This window comes from Coccomyxa subellipsoidea (genome assembly GCF_000258705.1).
Source record: "Coccomyxa subellipsoidea C-169, whole genome shotgun sequence".
Lineage (NCBI taxonomy): Eukaryota > Viridiplantae > Chlorophyta > Trebouxiophyceae > Coccomyxaceae > Coccomyxa > Coccomyxa subellipsoidea.
Window position 1 is genome coordinate 295,449 of NW_005178036.1, and position 18,762 is coordinate 314,210.

The 18,762-nt window shown below is 51.0% G+C and overlaps 6 protein-coding genes across 6 annotated transcripts; 3 read left to right on the forward strand and 3 right to left on the reverse strand.

The window, feature by feature from the left end:
• Positions 1–251: 251 nt before the first annotated feature.
• Positions 252–2,747, forward strand: COCSUDRAFT_47264 (hypothetical protein; the record flags this gene model as incomplete). The annotated part of the gene is made up of 7 exons (XM_005647861.1): positions 252–349; positions 522–738; positions 879–995; positions 1,171–1,268; positions 1,501–1,732; positions 2,120–2,239; positions 2,643–2,747. The coding sequence occupies exons 2-7, from the start codon at positions 571–573 to the stop codon at positions 2,745–2,747; spliced, it is 840 nt and encodes a 279-aa protein (XP_005647918.1). The 5' UTR covers positions 252–349; positions 522–570.
• Positions 2,748–3,233: 486 nt separating this feature from the next.
• COCSUDRAFT_62912 (hypothetical protein) lies at positions 3,234–4,989 on the reverse strand (the record flags this gene model as incomplete). Its single annotated transcript, XM_005647862.1, has 5 exons — positions 3,234–3,464; positions 3,692–3,814; positions 3,921–4,001; positions 4,297–4,431; positions 4,933–4,989. 5 exons carry the CDS (start codon positions 4,987–4,989, stop codon positions 3,234–3,236), a joined length of 627 nt encoding a protein of 208 aa, XP_005647919.1.
• Positions 4,990–5,373: 384 nt separating this feature from the next.
• Positions 5,374–7,351, forward strand: COCSUDRAFT_41636 (DUF1264-domain-containing protein; the record flags this gene model as incomplete). Its single annotated transcript, XM_005647863.1, has 5 exons — positions 5,374–5,385; positions 5,692–5,838; positions 5,926–6,099; positions 6,629–6,761; positions 7,125–7,351. The coding sequence occupies 5 exons, from the start codon at positions 5,374–5,376 to the stop codon at positions 7,349–7,351; spliced, it is 693 nt and encodes a 230-aa protein (XP_005647920.1).
• Positions 7,352–7,616: 265 nt separating this feature from the next.
• On the forward strand, positions 7,617–7,880 carry COCSUDRAFT_33059 (hypothetical protein; the record flags this gene model as incomplete). The annotated part of the gene is made up of 1 exon (XM_005647864.1): positions 7,617–7,880. One exon carries the CDS (start codon positions 7,617–7,619, stop codon positions 7,878–7,880), a length of 264 nt encoding a protein of 87 aa, XP_005647921.1.
• Positions 7,881–10,361: 2,481 nt separating this feature from the next.
• On the reverse strand, positions 10,362–13,979 carry COCSUDRAFT_28806 (hypothetical protein). Its single transcript, XM_005647865.1, has 8 exons — positions 13,667–13,979; positions 13,434–13,493; positions 13,135–13,250; positions 12,560–12,703; positions 12,043–12,181; positions 11,567–11,730; positions 11,103–11,236; positions 10,362–10,778 (listed from the first exon to the last, which is right to left on the reverse strand). Exons 1-8 carry the CDS (start codon positions 13,958–13,960, stop codon positions 10,555–10,557), a joined length of 1,275 nt encoding a protein of 424 aa, XP_005647922.1. The 5' UTR covers positions 13,961–13,979; the 3' UTR covers positions 10,362–10,554.
• Positions 13,980–14,646: 667 nt separating this feature from the next.
• COCSUDRAFT_15440 (hypothetical protein) lies at positions 14,647–17,935 on the reverse strand (the record flags this gene model as incomplete). The annotated part of the gene is made up of 8 exons (XM_005647866.1): positions 14,647–14,761; positions 15,031–15,265; positions 15,679–15,877; positions 16,168–16,251; positions 16,483–16,649; positions 16,959–17,129; positions 17,404–17,574; positions 17,827–17,935. Coding segments are annotated over 8 exons (1,251 nt in total), but the record flags the coding sequence as incomplete, so codon positions are not given.
• Positions 17,936–18,762: the final 827 nt, after the last annotated feature.

The window sequence follows — 18,762 nt, forward strand, 5'->3', positions numbered from 1 at the left end:
GTTCCTAGTCTTCTCGTCCTTCTACGCAATAAACACGTCTGATAAATAATTAAATAAAGGTGGGAAATCTTCCGGATTGCAAGAACCTCTGTACAGCCCAATATCCCGCCCCAAATTCGAAGGGATCTCCTTGGACATGCTAGCGCTGTTGCAGCTTCGCGGAAGCCAGAAGCTACCGCACGATGGCTTTAGTCTTGTCTTGACTAACTCATCATGTTGGGACACCCTTACGATTCGCAAAGTAACGTGATCAAGGAGCTTGGAAATTCTGAATCTCCCGAATAGTCTTGCGCAAATCGTTGAGCGAAGAGGCGGTGTGTTCTCGGTTAAATTCCCCGAGACGGGCAGGGTGCGCCAGTCCATGCACTGCAGTCCATGCGCCAGTCCTATACTGTTTTGAATTACAATTGTTTGATGTGCAGGTTTAGTGCTGGATCGCGTTTCCTTTTGGTTTCCTGGAAAGAAATTGAATAAGTGCCTCCTTGATTCCTTACCTTTAAGTGTTGGGTGGTGCTTCATAGGGGGATACAGACAATTCTTAAGGATCCAAAAACGGCGTAGTCAAGTCATATGGCGTCGGAGCCCCAGCAGCCAAGCCCTTACCCATATGCCACGCCAGATCAGCCCAGGCAACTCACAGATGAGGACCTGACCCTCCTCTCTCACTACACTGGAGAGAAGGACCTTGACAAGCTTCGAGAGCATGTGCTCAATATCTGGAAGGCGGTCAAGGCAAAGGTGAATTAAATCTTCTACAGTGTCTGCACAAAGTCCGGCGGTGACTCATGTCTTCTTTCAGCTCCTTTCCCAAGGATCAGGGACAAGGGAAGGTCAGAAAGCCCATTTAAGACTGACATAATGCGTGGGTGTGCTTGCAGCTGTGGGTCTATGCATGCATCCAGCGACTGATGTTCTTACAGCCGCGCATCCCCACGCACGACTTCTATCCCCAGGCGCTCGCCGCCCTGAAATCTGATCCGGACCTCCTTGTCCTGGTATGCTCCCCTCTGCATTAAGTCCAGGTGTAAGTGGAATCTGTTTAATGGATGGGCCCCCATGCAGACCCTGAATTAGTCCATACGGTGTCTTGTGTGCGGATGCTGCTATAGGACGATGCGCATGCAAGGCATGTGATTGGCTGGGCAACTAGAGGGTCTCTTGTGCGCGCAGGACATTGGATGCTGCTTCGGCCAGGACACGAGGCAGATGATTCTTGATGGCGTGCCCACAGAGTCCATCACATCCACAGACATCACCTCTGATTACTGGTGTGACACATGCCCAGAGATTCCATATTTCTGAGCCGGCAATCATTGACCTGTCTATACAAGTCAGCACATGCCATCAATACTGTGCATCAGTTCTGTCCCATTTCCTTTTCAGGATGTCGTACTGCAGTCACTAGTCATGCCATGAAATGTGAGGCTCATCTTGGCTCAGTGAATCACTGACAGCGAAAGAGCCACTGGCTCCAGGGTGACACTGACGTGTCACTTGCAGGGAGTTTGGGAAGGACCTGTTCAAGGACAGGGACACTCTGGCGGTGCACGAGGCATTCGGCAGTTTTACGGACCCGGCATTTACGGCAGCAGGCGGCCCGCTCGGCCACCTCAGCGGCCGCGTGGCATTCGCGTGGGCCGGTGCCGTGCTGCACGTGCTCTCAGAGGAAGATGTGCGCGCGTTCGCCAAACATGTGTACAAAATCTTAGCATCGGGTGGCGTCTGGTTTGGGGTGAGCCTTCAAAATCACCCTGCGATCCTGAGCTGCCGGCCGTTGTGTTTCCACAACTTCTGTCACAACAGGCAATGGCAACAGCTTGTTGTGATGTGGTCAAGTGCTTGCCCTGTGAACGGTCCACTGCCTTCAAATCCACCTAGGCAGGCAATAGACCCTGCAGTAGGTATCTACAGTTGAGTGCACCTGTGAGATGATTGGTGACTCCTTCGGACCACACAATGATATAAAGTGGGAGAGAAGGCATGCCTGAAAGTCATAGTCACATGGTGATTGTCATGCAACTGAGGTGAACCACATCAGTGGGCGGGGCGGTTCCAAGCCTCTGCAGATTGCTTGCCCAATAAAATTTTGCCGGTTCTTAGTGCCCCTATATGGCTGCAGACGTGCGTGGGGTCAGAGCCAGCTGGGGAGTGGGCAGCAACGCCTAATGGGGATGCCAAGCGGTACCTGCATTCGCCCACTTCGCTGAAAGCCCTGCTGCAGCATATTGGCTTCTCCCAGGTGAATTTGTCTTCACCTCCTCTGATGAACATTTGCACAACCACTACAGCATTCAGTTCAAGGTGTCCAAGCACCTTTGCGCGAGGAAAATCCGCTGGGCCTACAATGCATGTTGGCCATGCAGATGTGATATAGCACTTCTGGAAGACTTGTCAACATGGTAGAGCCGTTGTAATATCTCTGATATTTCCAGGAATTGCTGGCGTTCAAATAACACAGATTTAGACGGTGCACTGGGCTTATATGCCACAGTTGAACAGGAGCCTAGATAGGCTTGCATCCCAGACCTGCATCAGTGCAAGGTTGATGCAAAAAGTACATGTCAGCAGTGCATAAGCAGTGCTGCATGTGAATGAAGTAATGACTACAGTAATCACTATGTTACAGCCGTGTGCATGTGCAGGTGGATGTTGTGGGATCAATGCCTGCAGAGATGAGCAGCATGAATGATGACATGGTGCAGTCTGGCGGCCAGAAGACCATGCTCGCTTACACTGCAAGAAAGTAACCATTATTGTACAGCAGCAGTACCGGTTCTCCATTGCCACATAAGTACTTTGAGAATGCTGCGCATCTCAAATGAGCAGGCTTGCGATAATATTGCGTCCCTCAAAGGCCAAAGTATAACAAATTATACATGCGGCCTTGCTGATTTGCCATTGCAAAGTTCAAGCCGCCGGAATCTAGACCTACCACAGTATACATGTGCTGTACGTACACTACATAACGCAGTTTCACGTTTAATAGTGTAGATTGACGTGCGTTATTCATTTGACTGCTCACTCGCAAGATAACAGACACTCAGCTTCCCCGAATTGTATTTATCTATATTACGAGCAGTGGTCTTATAATGTTTCACATCAATGCAGCAATGCATGCTTCGTACTCTATCTTCTGTGCAGAATAAGTGGTAGAACCTGGCTTCGAATGAAAGCTCGCCGGGACATTCCAACTAGTCCCACAACATTAGGTATTAATAATCTAAGTATCCACATCAGCTGCGACGCTGAGCTGGCATGCGGTCATTGGCTCTGGCTGCGCGCATGAGGCAGTCGCTGACAAGCCATGATGTCAGCTCCACTGCCATGCTGTCCTCCATCGCCTCCAGGTCAGCAGTGACGGCCGCCAGCTGGCACGGCGTCAGGTAATACACAGCCGAGTCCCTGATGTACACTCCCTGAGCTGCCAGCTCGCTCACTGGATCATCTGCACCTTTCACTACCTCCTGCAGTCAACAAACTTCCTATCTCAGAGAGCTTGAAGATCTACGTACTGCCATCAAATAGAAAGAATGATAGACGCCCTGATGAGGCCTGGGGCGACAGAAGGAGACAGAAGTCAACCATGCTGAAGGCCATCACAGAGTGACAGTCCTGTTCTAGTGTCTGTTGTGGTCTTCTAATGTTCAAATGGGGTGAGGTCAAAGGTGGGATGCAGGTGAGAGGGTTTGACCTGCAGTTCTCGCCAAAGCAGGGGGCTGGTGTTGCAGGCAAAGGGATTTATGAAGAGCTCGCTGGGCTCTGCTTCAGGCACGTCAAACACGCTGGGAACTTCCTCTTCCCCAGTCAGGAATCCCTGCATGGCCAAGCGTCCCGCTGTTGCATGAACTCTCATGGAAGAAGAGTCCAAACGAAAAGGAAAGTTCTGCAGGTGCATTGGTTTTTGTCAGAACATTTGCTACCTCCTGCAGGAGCGCATAAGCTTCATTGAGTGCTGTGGCCTCCTCCGTGGTATCCCTCAAGGGGTTGACATCTGGGTGCAGCTGCACACAACAGCGCATCTAGTCAGTCACCTCTCTACGCCAGGTAATGCAGCAAGTTCGTGCAAATGAGCAGCTGGTTTTCTTCTTCTGTTCTTGCCATGGGCTCGACATCTGCCGACATCATGGCGCCAGCATACAAGAGATGCTGAAAGATAACCACTGGATGTCTGGTAGCTTGTGGGAGCGCTGTCCTGTTGCAATATGCCGCGAAAGAAGGTGAAAAGTGCATGCCGAGTTTGAACAAGTTCTCCTGCCATACGGAACACTGAAATGTACACATTGAGACAAGCAGCACCTGTCGGATGCGTATCATGTATGCAGCGCGCAGCTCAGCTCGCGAGCACCCCTGATCAGCGCCCAGCAACCTGTATGCCTCGCCCTTGCTCAGCGCAAGTGCTGGAACAGCCTTCTGCCTGGTTCTCCGGGACCGCTGCCGAAATGCCCATCTGCTGTAGCAGTGGGCTCTGTACTGCTGGCAACGAGGCTCGACAGGATATGCGGGGGGGCCAGAATGTGACCCGAATCGCCAGGACAGCATAGGTGGAGACATTTAAGCCTTTGGCATGAGTGGCACACTCTATCGTGGCTTGATTGCAGCTGCTAACTCGCTCAAGGGATCGTCTGCAGCAACATAGCAACTTATGATCAACTGTCCCGAATTGGTTCCTGGAACCCAAACTATCAGTGGTTGGCTAGAACTTCACCTGACTTCTGCTGTATGTTCTTGGCCATTTCTTGCAGGTAACGCTGTTGTTCTGATGTCATGGGCTTTTCATTGAGCCTCGTTGTGCGGTTGATATCTAGAATAGTGTATGCGATCACCTGCAAATAAGACTCACCTTCACGAGTTGCACTTGAGCAGTTTCCCCTTATTCATCAGAGTAATAAGGCACATTAGATCGGTCACGTTCTGAAGGTATCAGACTCGTACCCCGATGCCTCCAAGAAAGATAGCTGCCGCCTGGAGGGGCGATTTGGGGTCTAGCATCGATCTGCCTGCAAGGCCTCTTCTTTCGAGATCAACTCCCTCGCCACCATGCACACTAATACATTGTGAAGGACATTAATTTGCAAATAGTGAGTGGGACCGATTTGATTGATTGGCAAGGACACAGACTAGGACCAAATTTGACACTGTGTTGTGCAAAGCATGCAAAGCAGGGTCCACAGACGTCTGTAATGATGAATACTCACAATAGCTAGTGGGTGACAAGTTCATATAAATCTAGCATTGTATATCTGATAATCCTTAATCGTCAGCACTGCAGGGCGTGATCGTGGTCGGATTACGTTTTCTGTCCAGCAGATCAATCCATCCCGCAGGAGGTCACCTTGGACTCAGGAAGTGCCCCAGAAGCGCCAGGCCGTCAGCATGGCCAGCAAGGTATCCTACGAAGATATTGTAACTTCATCACCTGAAACGACTTAGAGCTACGGAAAATGGAGGTTCAATATGCGATCCAAAAGCATGCAAGGCCTCCGAGGAGAGATTGAGAATGATTAGGGCTCTTCAACCTTGTCCTGGATATGTCGAACATCGACGTGTATATTCACGTCTTGTTGGCTCAATTGAGAATGCTTGTTCTTCCTCGGGTTGAAGGAGCTGCCACGACATGCCACTGCTCGAAAGGTGCAGATCGTGTCACTCTTTTCATCTGGAGCTGATGTGAATGCCACCTTTGCTGTTCAGGACAATGATGTGCCAGGAGAGACGCCGTCTCTCACCTCCAAGGTGCTCAATCTGGGCATGGCCGTCACTGAGAAGTTTGCCCCCCTCAAGAAGGTCTGCCAGCATGTCTGCGCCTTCCACTTCTACGCCCATGACATGTCGCGCCAGGTGGGAGCCATTCCACTCCTCTATAGACAGCGCGTGACAAACTCCCTTGATGGGTCTGATTTACTCACCAATGACTTGCTGCGCCAGGTGGAGGCGCACCACTACTGCTCGCATCTGAGCGAGGAAGTGCGCCAGTGTGTCATCTATGACAGCGATGCTGCAAATGCGCGACTGATCGGAGTCGAGTACATAATCTCCCGCCGCCTGTTTGACTCGCTGCCAGAGGACGAGAAGAAGTACTGGCACAGCCACACCTACGAGGTCAGCATTACTAGTCACGTTATAGCATTACTACTCATGTTATCGCCTTGTACATGCACATTATGTATAGACAGGTTTGGCATATGCTTGGTTGGACTGTTCCTCCGTGCACTATATGAGAGAACAAGCTACAATTTCCCTCGGATCCTATGCTGCTAAACAAATGTGACGCTTGTGCATACAATACTCTTGGCCTTTTTAGAAATTGCCACCGTTGCTGTCAAGTATCAGCATCACAGGTAGCTACGGTCCATCATCGAGGCCAGCTCTGAAGCGGCTCAGCTGGCTCTGTGTTTGGACCATAGCTGTCTGACAAGGCGTTATGTACCGGCAGCTGTTGGGGTGGTTGGCTTGGAATGAAGATGAGCCAAGTCTGCATGCCATTTGCCATTGACCTGAGCATTTCCGGGTGTGCTTGTTGAACTTTTACTTCTCCGACTACCTCTTGCACACCTTGGATCTGAGGTCTTGATAATCGACACATTTTGTGTGCCCATAATAAGATAAGGGCATAACGCAATGCGCGCAGGTGATGTCTGGGCAGCTGTATGCGCCGAGGGTGCCTGTGGTGGCGGAGAACGAGGAGATGAAGAAGCTGGTCGACACCTACGGCAAAACCTGGCACATGTGGCAGGTCGACCGGGGGGACCCGCTGCCTCTGGGTGCGTCACCGTTTCACACCCTGCACTGCATTGCAATTGTCATTTCAGCGGTACAATGGAGCTACAGCAGTAGCCATCTTGCTAGGCATGGGGTCCGTGATGAGGCCTGCTAAAAGGGATCTTTGGAGGCTTGTGCAAAAGTGAAAGAGCCGGCAGTGGTATTGTGGAATTTTCTGTGCCACAATGGTAGCTGTGGCCCCAATGAGGCTGGGAAATTGCCAGGAAAACTCTGATGGTCTGAAGATAAGAGGACGAAGGAAAGGGAGGTCCAGCTGTATGGGGCAAAGGATATATATCACTCCTGTCCAGAGACTCAAACTTGGATTACATTTCTTTGAAATCCTTCTTTGTACCGCTGCGCAGGGCCGCCCCAGCTGATGATGGCGTTCACGGCAGACAACCAGCTGAGGGAGGATTTAGTGGCGGACAGGGATGCCCGTTACGGCAAGAACACAGCAGAGTTACGGGAAATACGGCAGCAGAAGCTTACGGTGCCCTCGGACGCCCCCTCGTCGGCCGCCAACCACTGGCAGACGAGCGAGGGCAAGGCCTGGCAGACGGACATGCAGCAGACGGACTTCAAGCGATGACTCGGGTCTACTTTTATTAAAAATGTGGGCATTGTACATGGACTCGGAGTTGCTTGGGTGGTTAAGCATGGGAGCTGGGTGCAGTAAGCAGTGCATGGCAAGTTTCTGTATATCCAGAAGGTGAAGGTGCACATTCATTGCACAGAAACTGGAGGGGGTATCGTGGTACCGTGGTTATGAGGCCACGCATTCCGTTGGAATTGGTTTAAAGCAGCACAGGGTGTGCGGGGAGCTGGAAGAAAGCTGTGAATGGGCGAATCCCAGGATGGCATTGCGAATCCTCACACTAGAGAATTACATCCTGTCTGTAAGTTTGCATGACGACCTTGGAAACCTTGAATTAATTCTCAGCCAAACTCGACATCTGCCATCCTGCATATATGCAGAATGCTCTACGTGGTGTACTGTACATAAATGGACTACCATTTACTTCATTTACGTGTCGTCTGAGCCAACTTGGCATGCAATTAGACACCCGTGCCACCATGCACTGTGTACTCACACACATGTTGGCTACCTTAAGCTATAGCCAACGTATACGTAGTACAATAGTGTGACCACACTGACAAATGTCAAAGGACTACACTTCTGCAATCAATACTTGATGACCTTTGCATGATATGGTTCAAGCCATTGAATCATCGAAACACATCTGCACACCCCCCTCACAGGTCCGCCTCAATCACTGGAGGTAGAGTGCTCCTGTATTTGCCTGGTTGAGCACCGCGTGACTTGCGACGCCTGGGGAAAGCAAGCCAGAACAGACTTCAATTTAGTCATCACAGGGGAGCCAAAATGCAAGATCCTCATCTGCTGCATATCATGCAGTCTCGGGTGGATCTTCTGACATCGGGCTTGGGCCCTGGTGGCTCCCACGGGATGAGGAATCCTTTTGGGTCTCCTCGCTAGATTTGGGACCTGACCTGGCAAGGGTTCCCCCCATGTTTTGCTTCATCTGCAGCAGGTCCTGATACAGGGTATTGTGCCGCTCCTCAATTATCTTCTTGATGTCCTCCAGCGTGGTTTGTTGGTCCGCCACCGTGCGCAAAGCCTGCTCCATAAGCGCATGGTTGGGCGCAGCTGTAAGCATAAAGGAAATGAGGTCATGAAATCAGAACTGAACAATGAATTCCAAAATATTGTCAGACAAAAATCTAGCTGCCTAGATTTTTGTGCCTGCAGCTTTGGCCATCACCAGCAATACTTGTCCGCAATACAAGGCCGCCGCATCAACCTGGACGACGCAGATGCCACAGGCTATGAAGGCAGTGCGGTCAACTGACTAGAGGATTGCCCTGACGCATCTGGCATCATACAGATAGGCTCTTTAACACCAATGAATTTTGGAAAGTTCTTCAAATAACAGATTGGCTGCCGGTAGCTGCAGCTGAGGCCAACACAGGCTGTTCAATGCTAGCCATGTCCTCACAGGCCACGTGTGACAACACAAGGCACTGGAGCTGGAGCGCATCTACATCTGCACAAATCTGCATGGGGTGTACCATTCATACCTTGGGCTCTGCGGCCGATCATGACTAAGATGTTCTCCCCAGGCTTGTAGGTGTCTCTGGTCAGTCCTTTCCTGTCGCCTTCTTGTAGGAGCCCCGGTGTTCCCTCAACTTTAATTTCAAGTAGGTCGGCACCAAAGGCCTCCTTTGCAGCAGCCCAGTCCAGTCTGCCAGTCCCGTCTGGCTGTAAGTCATGTAGCTTGAGCTTGTGCTGCTCCCCTGTCTCCTCCGACTTCAAGGAGACTAGCTGTGTAAGCAGGCACGGTCAGAGTTGATGTCCATGACCTGCCAATTGCAGAATTAGAAGGGAGGCAGCCAACCAAATGAGTGATCACCTTGGCCATCCGTGAAAATGTATCCGGAATTTTCGGCGTGGGAGACTGGGGGACCTCAAAATCTATGTCACAGGAATGAGCGTCCTACAACTGTCAGCCTGCGAAATGCAGCCGACTTTGTTCAGAAATTGCCGCTGGTGTCCAGTAAAATCATGGTCAGGCGTATTCTGCACACCTTCTGCACTTGAAGTAATATACAAGAACACTTCATCGGTGGTGACAAGTACGCAACGAACATCAACAGACTGCACAGTACTGTTTGTAATTAAATGGTAACACCCTCTATTATTTCACAATACTTCCTGAACCCTTTGCAAGTCTGCATCCTGCTGCTCAGGTTTCCTGTCCACAGGACTCTTTATAATATTTTGGCAAGCAATCTATGTTACAACGTGAGTTACCGCGACTAAGAACGGTAAAAAATCTATATTCTATATTGCAGGAGTGCAACAATGCTTTGCAATTTTCAGTGTAGAAGGAGAGCATACCTGTGCCTAGGTGATCACAGCATTGGCATTGGGTGCAAAATGCTATAAAGCGATCATGATTTTAAAATTTGTCTGCCATTTACTGCACATGAGTGACCTTGGAACCAGGCAGTAAAATAGGAAAAGCCAGCACCGCTGGCCACCGCTTGCGCAGTACATGGCTCCGACGGCGTCCCTTTTGCTGCACTGCTTGCCACAGAGTTAGTAATTGTCACAGTTTTACGGTTCGATGAGATGGTCTACAACAGCGTTTCGTTGACTTTCTGACCCTGCAAGCATTTCTACTGTTTCACATGAGTAAACGCAAGGAGAAAGTGCGCAGTAGTGGACTTGTGCATTTGTGTATATTAATGTACATTTCTGTCATGGTATCACGTCACAGGGCGCCTCATACCCTGTGTATTTGCCAAGTTCCTTCCTCCATCTTGTGTGGTGATAGTCACAACATTCGCACCCGACCGTGATTGCAATATTGGGTATCAAGGATAGACATTGGCCGTGCATGCCAGCATCGATGTTGGTGTCTGGGGAACGAACATAAACAAGATACAGTCCTAGGACCTCCAGACCATTGCACTACGGGGTAAGAATGTCCATATAAACTCGCCTGTAGGTTTAAACAAGCTAGGACGACACCGAGCAGGTGTGGTATATTAATTGCAACCGGATTTGCAATTCTGGGTTGCAATTCTCCTTACACTACACTAAATTTACCAAAGGCAAAGTCCTCATGATCCTGAAAGATTTGAACGCTCTGCTCAAGGGCAGGGAAGAACATGCTTGGACGTGAGCGGCATAACTGTAGTATACAATATCTACTCAATCACACAGTTTCTGACAGATCCAAGGAAACTCACTCAAATCATCCTGCCTCACTTTGGTAACACCTGGTACGTGAGCTTCTTGCCGGCGCCAAATTCCTCGATGTTATCTACGGTGGTGGCAGCGATGTTTGACAGGGCCTGCTCTGTGAGGAAGGCCGAGTGGGGGGTGACCAAGACGTTGGGGTAAGATTTCAGTGTCTGGAATTTCTTGTCCCAGGACCTGAACCGCTCTCCAGCCGTAACCGCGGTCCAGTTCTTGAAAAAGAGGGAGCCTGAAATAGGGCACATAAGCTTTTCTTCAGCATAGAAAAATTCGCATGCATGCATGGCACGCGCACAAGGCGCAAAGACATCCGCTGATGTCACCCACATATAACCATAACTTATATGGTATATAAAATATCCAATGATATACACACTGCAGCAAACGGCAATAATTCTACACCAAGATGGTGAGCACTGAATCCCCGAAGCAAATAATTTGCCCACCAGTCTTGCTGTGATCAAGGCCCTTCATGCATTAGATACAGCACAAAATACGGCTAAAAAGTGATTTTTGAGGGAGTGTTGGACGCTGGCTGTCCAAATTGCCTCACCTTCGTGCTCGTAGACGTCCAGAGCCAGTCCCCCGAGCTGGCCGCTCTCCAGCGCATCTGTGGCTGCATCTGTGTCCACCAGGCCGCCTCGGCTGACATTCACGATGATTGCTCCCCTCTTCATGGTCGCTATGCTGCAGCAGAGCACACCATAATTTCATCAGCCAGTGCACAGGTACTGAAAAGAAATATCGCAGGGCTCAAGGACATCTGTCCATGGCAGTGCGCATGCAATGGGGACTTGAAAAACTACGGGGTCTGGTGGGTCCATCCAACATTAAAAGCCTTGAAACGTTGTGCAGCAAAGTTGTTTTGCTCCTTCGCACAGATTTTCACTTCCCAGGCATGCAGGAGAAAATAATCATGAAAGCACCTCCGTTGTTTTGCTCCAACTGATACAGGGTCAGGCACAAGCCTAATTAAAATAAATTAAAATTGACAAAATAGAAGATCAACACCCTCACCTTTCTGCGCCGATGATGTGGTAGGTGGAGGGCAGCAGGGGGCAGTGCAAGGAGATGACGTCAGCCAGCCTCAGCAGATCCTCCTTGGACACATACTCCACTCCCAGCGCCCTCACCTCCTCACTCTCATAGATGTCATGCGCGAGCACCCTCGACCCAAACCCCTGCAATGCGAGTTCAAACATGACACGTGAGGTAAAAATGCTTTGCACACCTGGGCAGTCAATGCACTTCGGCCAGCATGTAGGAGAATTGCACGTCAGTCGCGACCTTTGCATGAATTTTGCTGGGTACAGGCAAATGAATCATCTCCCTTATTACCAGCGAATCTCTGTGTGCCCCTCGTAATTAATCTCGTATTCAGTTTCTGGGCAGTGAGAATTTGAAGGCAGGGCATCACCCTGAACATGCGGCAGGCGTCTAACCACTCTCGTATCCATTTTCTGGGCGGTCTGAGATGAAAGGCAGGGCATCACCCTGAATATGCGGCAGGCGGCCGCTCCAATGGCACCGGTGCCCAGCACGCCGACAGTTTTGCTCTTGAGCTCAAATCCCACCAGGCCTGACAGCGTGTAGTCCCCTGCCCACATGCGGATGTGCGCCAGGTGCAGATTCCTGCGCGTGACAGCCTGTCCTCACAAAAGATGGCACAAGGCATTGCCTTCCGAGTGCAAGTACCTGTGCACAATCCTGTTCTCGCAAATGATGGCACAAGGCATTTCCTGCCATGATGACGTCTCTCTGGTCAATCTTGCATTTCATCTTTCCAAAAGGGTATGCCCAAGAAAAGTGTGTAGAGATTACGGATGAAACTGTCAATGCAGAGCGTCTTGACAACATAGGCTGGCAGCTGCAGTGTTCAGAACTGCAATAGGGATTAGCAAAGACCAGCAGTCTTCAGTGCCCCCTGAGTACAACACGCACGGGGGCATGAAACGTTGTCAGGATTCATGGTTACTCCCCTTTACTTTAGGGTGTTATCAGATAGATTACCTGTTCAGGCAGAGGAGCATGGCCACGGCATGCTCGGCAACAGATGCCGGTGAGTAAGTGGGCACCCGTGCGACGGCGATGCCTGCCTGCTCGCATGCCTTCACATCCACTCTGTCAAAGCCCGCACACCGCATGGCCACAAATCTGCAGAACCCCCACACATGCATGTCAGCCGGGCCCTATGATGTGGATGCTATTGGCCCCGGCTGGCGGGGGCGGTACAAGTCCTGAGCACCGTGCCCACGGTTGATGGGGTCTTGGATCTGGCGAGCCCCCAGCAAGGGGTCGATTATGTTGTAGCCTGCAATTTCTGCAGAAAGCACGGTATGTCTGGCACGAAAAGTGCGGATACATTTGGTGAAGGTGCATGCAATGGGAGTGACTTTGGCGTGAGTGATCAACAAGAACAATCCGCAGGCTGTGGGGTGTCATGCAGCAGGCTACTCTTGTGCAGCAGGATCTCTCCCTATCTCAGGGGAAGAACTGGTTTGGAAGCACTAGCAAAGGCCAATTCCAAGTTTTCAGGGCTGATTGGTCTAAAATCCCACAAAGTGGACTTCAAAAGGCTGACCCACCTGACACCGACCTCAGCCAGCTTGTTGACAACATCCTTGGAAAGGTCGTCGTTCACAAAGCAGCAGATGACCTGGTGCCCTGCTGCCAACGGGGCTGTGTTGACATCCAGTTGTGCCTGGAAACACTCCCCATCTTAAAGACTGACCATGGCTGCAAAGTCGGTCTGCATAGAAAGCCGCCCAACATTCATGGCATCGCAGAGCTTCGGATGATCCAGGCAACTGCATAGGACGAAAGGGGGTACTGCAAGAGAGCTGAATTCAAGCAGAGTCTGAATCGCCGATGTTGAAGCTGCTACCTCGATGAAGGTGCTGCCGGGGAAATTACTCATGATGGGCTCATGTAGAAATTCATGCACCTGGAGCAAGATTTCATCGTGGTTTCAATCAGGCAATTCAAACGCAAAAGGAGAGCTATACATTTGCAAGAACTTGTATGGCAGTTCGAAGTTGAACACTTGCAGTTGTACGCATACATTCCACCCACTTATTATACTTGAGTTGTAAGAGAGCCATGCGAGAAGTATCTCACGTATCTTGCCGCAGAAAAGACTGCTACTTTGCTCTGATCTGTTGTATTTAGGCCAGTGCCATTTTCGCTTTCCTGTACGACACTTGCTGCTGTCGCCATTGTTGGACGTGATGCGTGTCTCCCAGTCAGAGAGACTGAGTTCAGTCTCGACGATGGACTCCCAAAAGGAATTTGTTCTTTTAAGCCTCTTCTGCGATCAAGTCCAAGAATATAGCTTGGCAAGATACAGTAAGATCCCTTGGTGTCTGTAGCACATGATCTTGACGAAGACCAATATTGGAGTGGACAAGACATTATAGCTGCACCATTTGATAAATGCTCGTCCTGTGAACTGGAATTTGGTGAGTAACATCTGGGGTGCTAGGGTTCCACTTTCTCGATTCACCATGCATGCACAGGGTGGAACCACAGGTGGCAGGTATTCATCATATGCATGCATCATGGATCATGCATGAAACACATAAGATACAATTGCTGGGGACTGCTCACATGCTCTCGAGTTGTGATTGCTGGGACTATGCTGGCAGTATTTAAAAGAGCAGCAGTCTTACCCTCCCTCCCTCTCTCCTTAAAGAATCATCTAAAGACAGTCTCGCTTGGCTGCGATATTTGTAAAGGCGGCTTCAGGCCTTCAGTATATGCTTTGCCCGACTTGAATGGCGTGACGTGTGCAAAGACACAAAGAATATGCTATGTACCTCACTCCTTCCAAGAGACATAAGCCCTCAACGTCACATATCTCCTCTAGAGATCTGTCTCCTCAGCGCAGCTCGCTCTTCTCGTTCTTCAGCACCTTGCAGCAGTGAGGAAACATCCACATGCCCACCAAAAATTCCCCACTCAAAACAAACGCTTCAACAGTGCTGCTATAGACACAGCACAACACAGCCTGTCCAGGCCTTTCCCCCAACCAACAGGCCTTTCTCCACGGTCACACGAGACAGTGTCACAGTAGCAACTCCAGGAGATCTCAAACCAGTCTAGGCAGTAATGGCCAGAAGTGCTCTGGCAACGGGCGGCAGTGCGACCAGCACAGTGGAGATGATGCCGATGAGTGCATACGCCAGCGCGCAGAAGGGTAGCGCCTCCGGCTCACTGCACAGGAGCAACACCAGTTGCATCAGCTCAGCCTACAAAGGTCCAACCAATGCTGCGCAGCCCAATCTGCGCACCTCGATCAAGCCTCGAACGAAAGCCACAAATGCCGCAAGCGCGCAACGTGCATGAGTAAGTTACTGGAACAACTATAACAAGCATGCTGCCGCGCATACTGAAGGACAGGTCGAGTTCTTCCGCTGTGCTTCTGTGGCAAGCATTCATGATAGGCCAAGCGGACAAACATCATTATGATTTTGGGGGCGCACTTGCGGGCGAGGGCGGCGGTGCCGAGGCCGTGCGCGGAGCCGGCGGTCGCCAATCCGCGCGCGATGGGGTCCGAGAAGCCGAAGCGGTTCAGAAGCGATTGCGCGAAATTGGCGCCCAGCAGGCCCGTCAGGCAGACGCCGGCCGCCACTATCGGTGCCGGCGCACCCAGCTGCGTGGCTATCGGTAGTGCAAGCGCCACTGTTATGCTGCGGGGAACCAGCGCCCTCGCCAGATCTGCAAGCCAGACATTTGTTACAAATGCTGTTGCACAAAGCACGACTTAAAGTTATGCCCGGGTGGGGATTGCGATCAACGCCTTTGCCACATCTGAGCACCAGCAAGAGAGGTTTCTTAGGTTTACGGTCATGCAAACAGGATGAATTCTGCAGGGGGAAGCGGTGGATGAGTACTGCAGCTTGCATCACAGGGAAGAACCTTGCTGCCAACAGTAGAGGATGTTTTAAACGTCCGTTAGGAGGTGACGCAATTGCGCCAGGAACACCAGAGGAAAGTGCTGCATTGGAGTTCTAAGAAGCATTAGAAAATACGAATTCCAAGTGAACCACTAAGCTGGGGCTCCTTGAGTCTCGAGTCTGGCGGAAGGCAACATTGTGAACAGGCAAGGAGATATATGGTCACGGGCGCACCTGGCGCGAGGCCGATGGCTTTGGCGGCGATGGCGGTGGCGAAAAGCGAGAAGGCTGCGGAGAGGACTGTGGCGCCAAAGATCTCCGGCGCGTGGCGGCGCATGAGGCGGCGCTGGCCGAAGATCTTGAAGCCGAAGGACAGAATCACGACTCCCAGGAAGCTCATCAGCAGGTCGCCCGCACCCATTGCACCGCTCCCCTGCATGACATGGGATACTGCTGGCATGATGCACAAATGACCTTCTAAGCTCTGTCAATATTTGTGAGCGGCATTTCATCTGGTGCACACCTTCCAGAGTTGACTGCGCCCATGAAGCTTCCACGGCAACATCAATCCTTGCAAATTGCAATAACACAGGACTGCATAGGGACAGGGCCCAAACACACGTCCAGGTACTCCAGTCGTATGCCAAACATACGAGGATCAGACAGCACCAACCTCAAAACAGATTCCCAACACCATGACTTCATTTGCGCAGGAGGGCGCACTTTGGCAATGTAGGCACGCAAGGTTGGGAAGTAGCCGACGCCAGTGAGCGCACCCCATACGGCCGCTCCCACATTGGCTAACACCTGCAGCGTTGCAACTAGTCTTATAGGCGATTAATGGAAAACTGTGGGTCTTTGCAGCTCTAAAAAACAGCTTCAGGCAGCATGCAATCGAATGAGGGTTACGAGATTGATCTCTCACGCTCAATTGTGTACACCTGTCCTATGGCATCCAATCTCAGTGGTGCAAGAAAGTGGGGTTATTTAATCTATGGTTCTGAACAATCAAGATGAGTTATCATTAGTAAGGCGCACCGCGCAGGTGATGAGCGGGTGCGCGACGCGCTGCAGCCCTTCCGGCAGCGCGACGCCGATGAGGTAACCCATGACGGTGGCCGCCGTCATGTAGGGGACCGCCAGCTGGGGGGCCCAGCCGCCGGGGGACGCCACGGCCACCGCCAGCCCCAGCGCCAGCACGCCGCCTGAGACCATGCACTTTCATGTATCAAAGCAGGTATTTTCTGCATTGTGATCACTTGTGTAAAACATGCCCTCACAAAGCTGTGAAGACTATATGGGGCACAGCGCCAGAGAAAGACCTTCAGATGCAATGCTACGCATGACGTGTGAGGACAAGCCGCTCTTTCCAAGTCTCAAAACGCTGAGGGTCAAAGATACCATATCCAGGTTCAGCTATCTGACATCTGGTGCCAGGTGCACGGTCACGCCAACTTGCTGCTATGTAAACCAATCCACACCAAATGACATGATTGTAAGGTGCAGCAGCACACCCCAGCCGGCATAGTGGTACTTGTTGAAGGAGGGGAGGCGCTTGGGTGTGGGCTGCTCCTCCATCTCGGTCCGTACGGCGTTACGGATCGCCACGGCCACCCATGCGGTGACTAAGAGTGACGCCGGCATGCCCACGCCAATGATGGCCATTATCTTTGCCAAGTCAGCCCCTGCGCGTATGTACTCACAAGTAACACTTGCTTTTCTCTTCAAGCCCTCCAGGTGGACTAAAATGGACCCAGGTGACGGCATTTAGACATTATTGTCTGACAAAGCCAGCTCACTGGTGCAGGATCTGTGTTTCAGGTTGGACTCGTATGGAGGCATGCAAAAGCGCCAAAATTGCAGTGAGGAAAGCAGGGAGTAAGGGAGGAAAGCATGGAAAATATGGGAGAGCACAGCGACAGCGGGGAACCACAACATGACAGAGAACGGGCAGCTCACCTTGGATGCCCTGGACAGCGACAGGCAGCACGACCAGGGTGGGCACATAGAAGAGGGGCAGCCAGCGCTGGATCCAGTTCAGGGCAGGGTTGAAAAATGCCTGCACCCTGTCTGCTGTCTTCTGGGATGCCTCCTGGAGCGCCAGCAGTGTTGCAATGATGATGAACATGCCTGCGCCCCCCAACAACAGCATGAATAGCACACTTGGTAGAGCATTCTGCATGACCCCTTCGTGTGTCATCATGCATGCAACTTTTCACATGCATTGGGTTGCTAGCGTTGTCAGAGGATTGCTGAAGGCCAATGGCCAATGGCCACAAAGACCATGTTCTCAATTCGCTCTTCTCTCGATGTGAGAGCTTCTAATACACATGCATGAATGGTAGTGCAAACAGGAGGTAATTGCTTGGGGTACTGGCACACCTATGAGCGGGCTGGGGAATTTGATGGAAGCAGAGGCGCATGCACGGTAAAGGCCCTTGTTAGCAAGGTACAAGAGTCCCAGTGAAGCCGCCTTGTGGGCATACTCGAAAGCCAAGCCTGCTGTTCTGCTCTTGCTGGCCTTTTTCAATTCCTCGGCTGAGTCCCTGGGGGCGGCTCACACAGTATTGTTTCTCTACAGGTATGGAGGCATCAGTGGCATTGAACAGGCTAGATGAGCGCTAGGTGCAGGAAGGAGATGTTGAGCAAAGAGTGTCACCTGTCAACCAGCCATCGTTTGGCTGCAGCCGACTTTCCACCTCCATCTGCACGTACAACTTTCATCATTTTTTTTTCCATCTCAGAGAAGACTTCAAAGGTCCTTATGCCTCGGCCAAAGCGAACAGGGAGCATGCTCACCTCCATACTTGATAGTATACCGCTTCCCATCCCCAAATTCAATCTCCTCGCCATCTTTGAGGTCTATGAAACGCCCTGGCTCAAGCAGCTTACCGTCCACTTTAGTCCCTGCAAAAATCCACGAATTCTTGCCTGGTGACGGAGCAGCAAGGGACCACAGAAAAAGATATGGATGGGAGTGCAACTCGCACCATTGTCGCTCTCCACATCTGCTGATACTGATGTTTTGGCGAACATCCCCAGCTTCACCTTGGAGGTTGATACTGCAAGCATGTACGCCAATGTTAGCAGTTCGATGCTTGAGGTCCAAATTGAATTTATTTATTCATCCTCAAAATGAACAATATATCCTTTCAGGACACGCACCTGTATTTGCAGTAAAATAGTAATCAGAATCTCCGGCTCCGATTTCTATCTTCCCCTCAGAAATGCAGATCTGTTCTAGGCCTTCTCCATCGTTGCTTGGGACTAGATAGCATCGAGGCCCTGCTGCTTCGGTGTCTTTCTCTGAATTTGCTG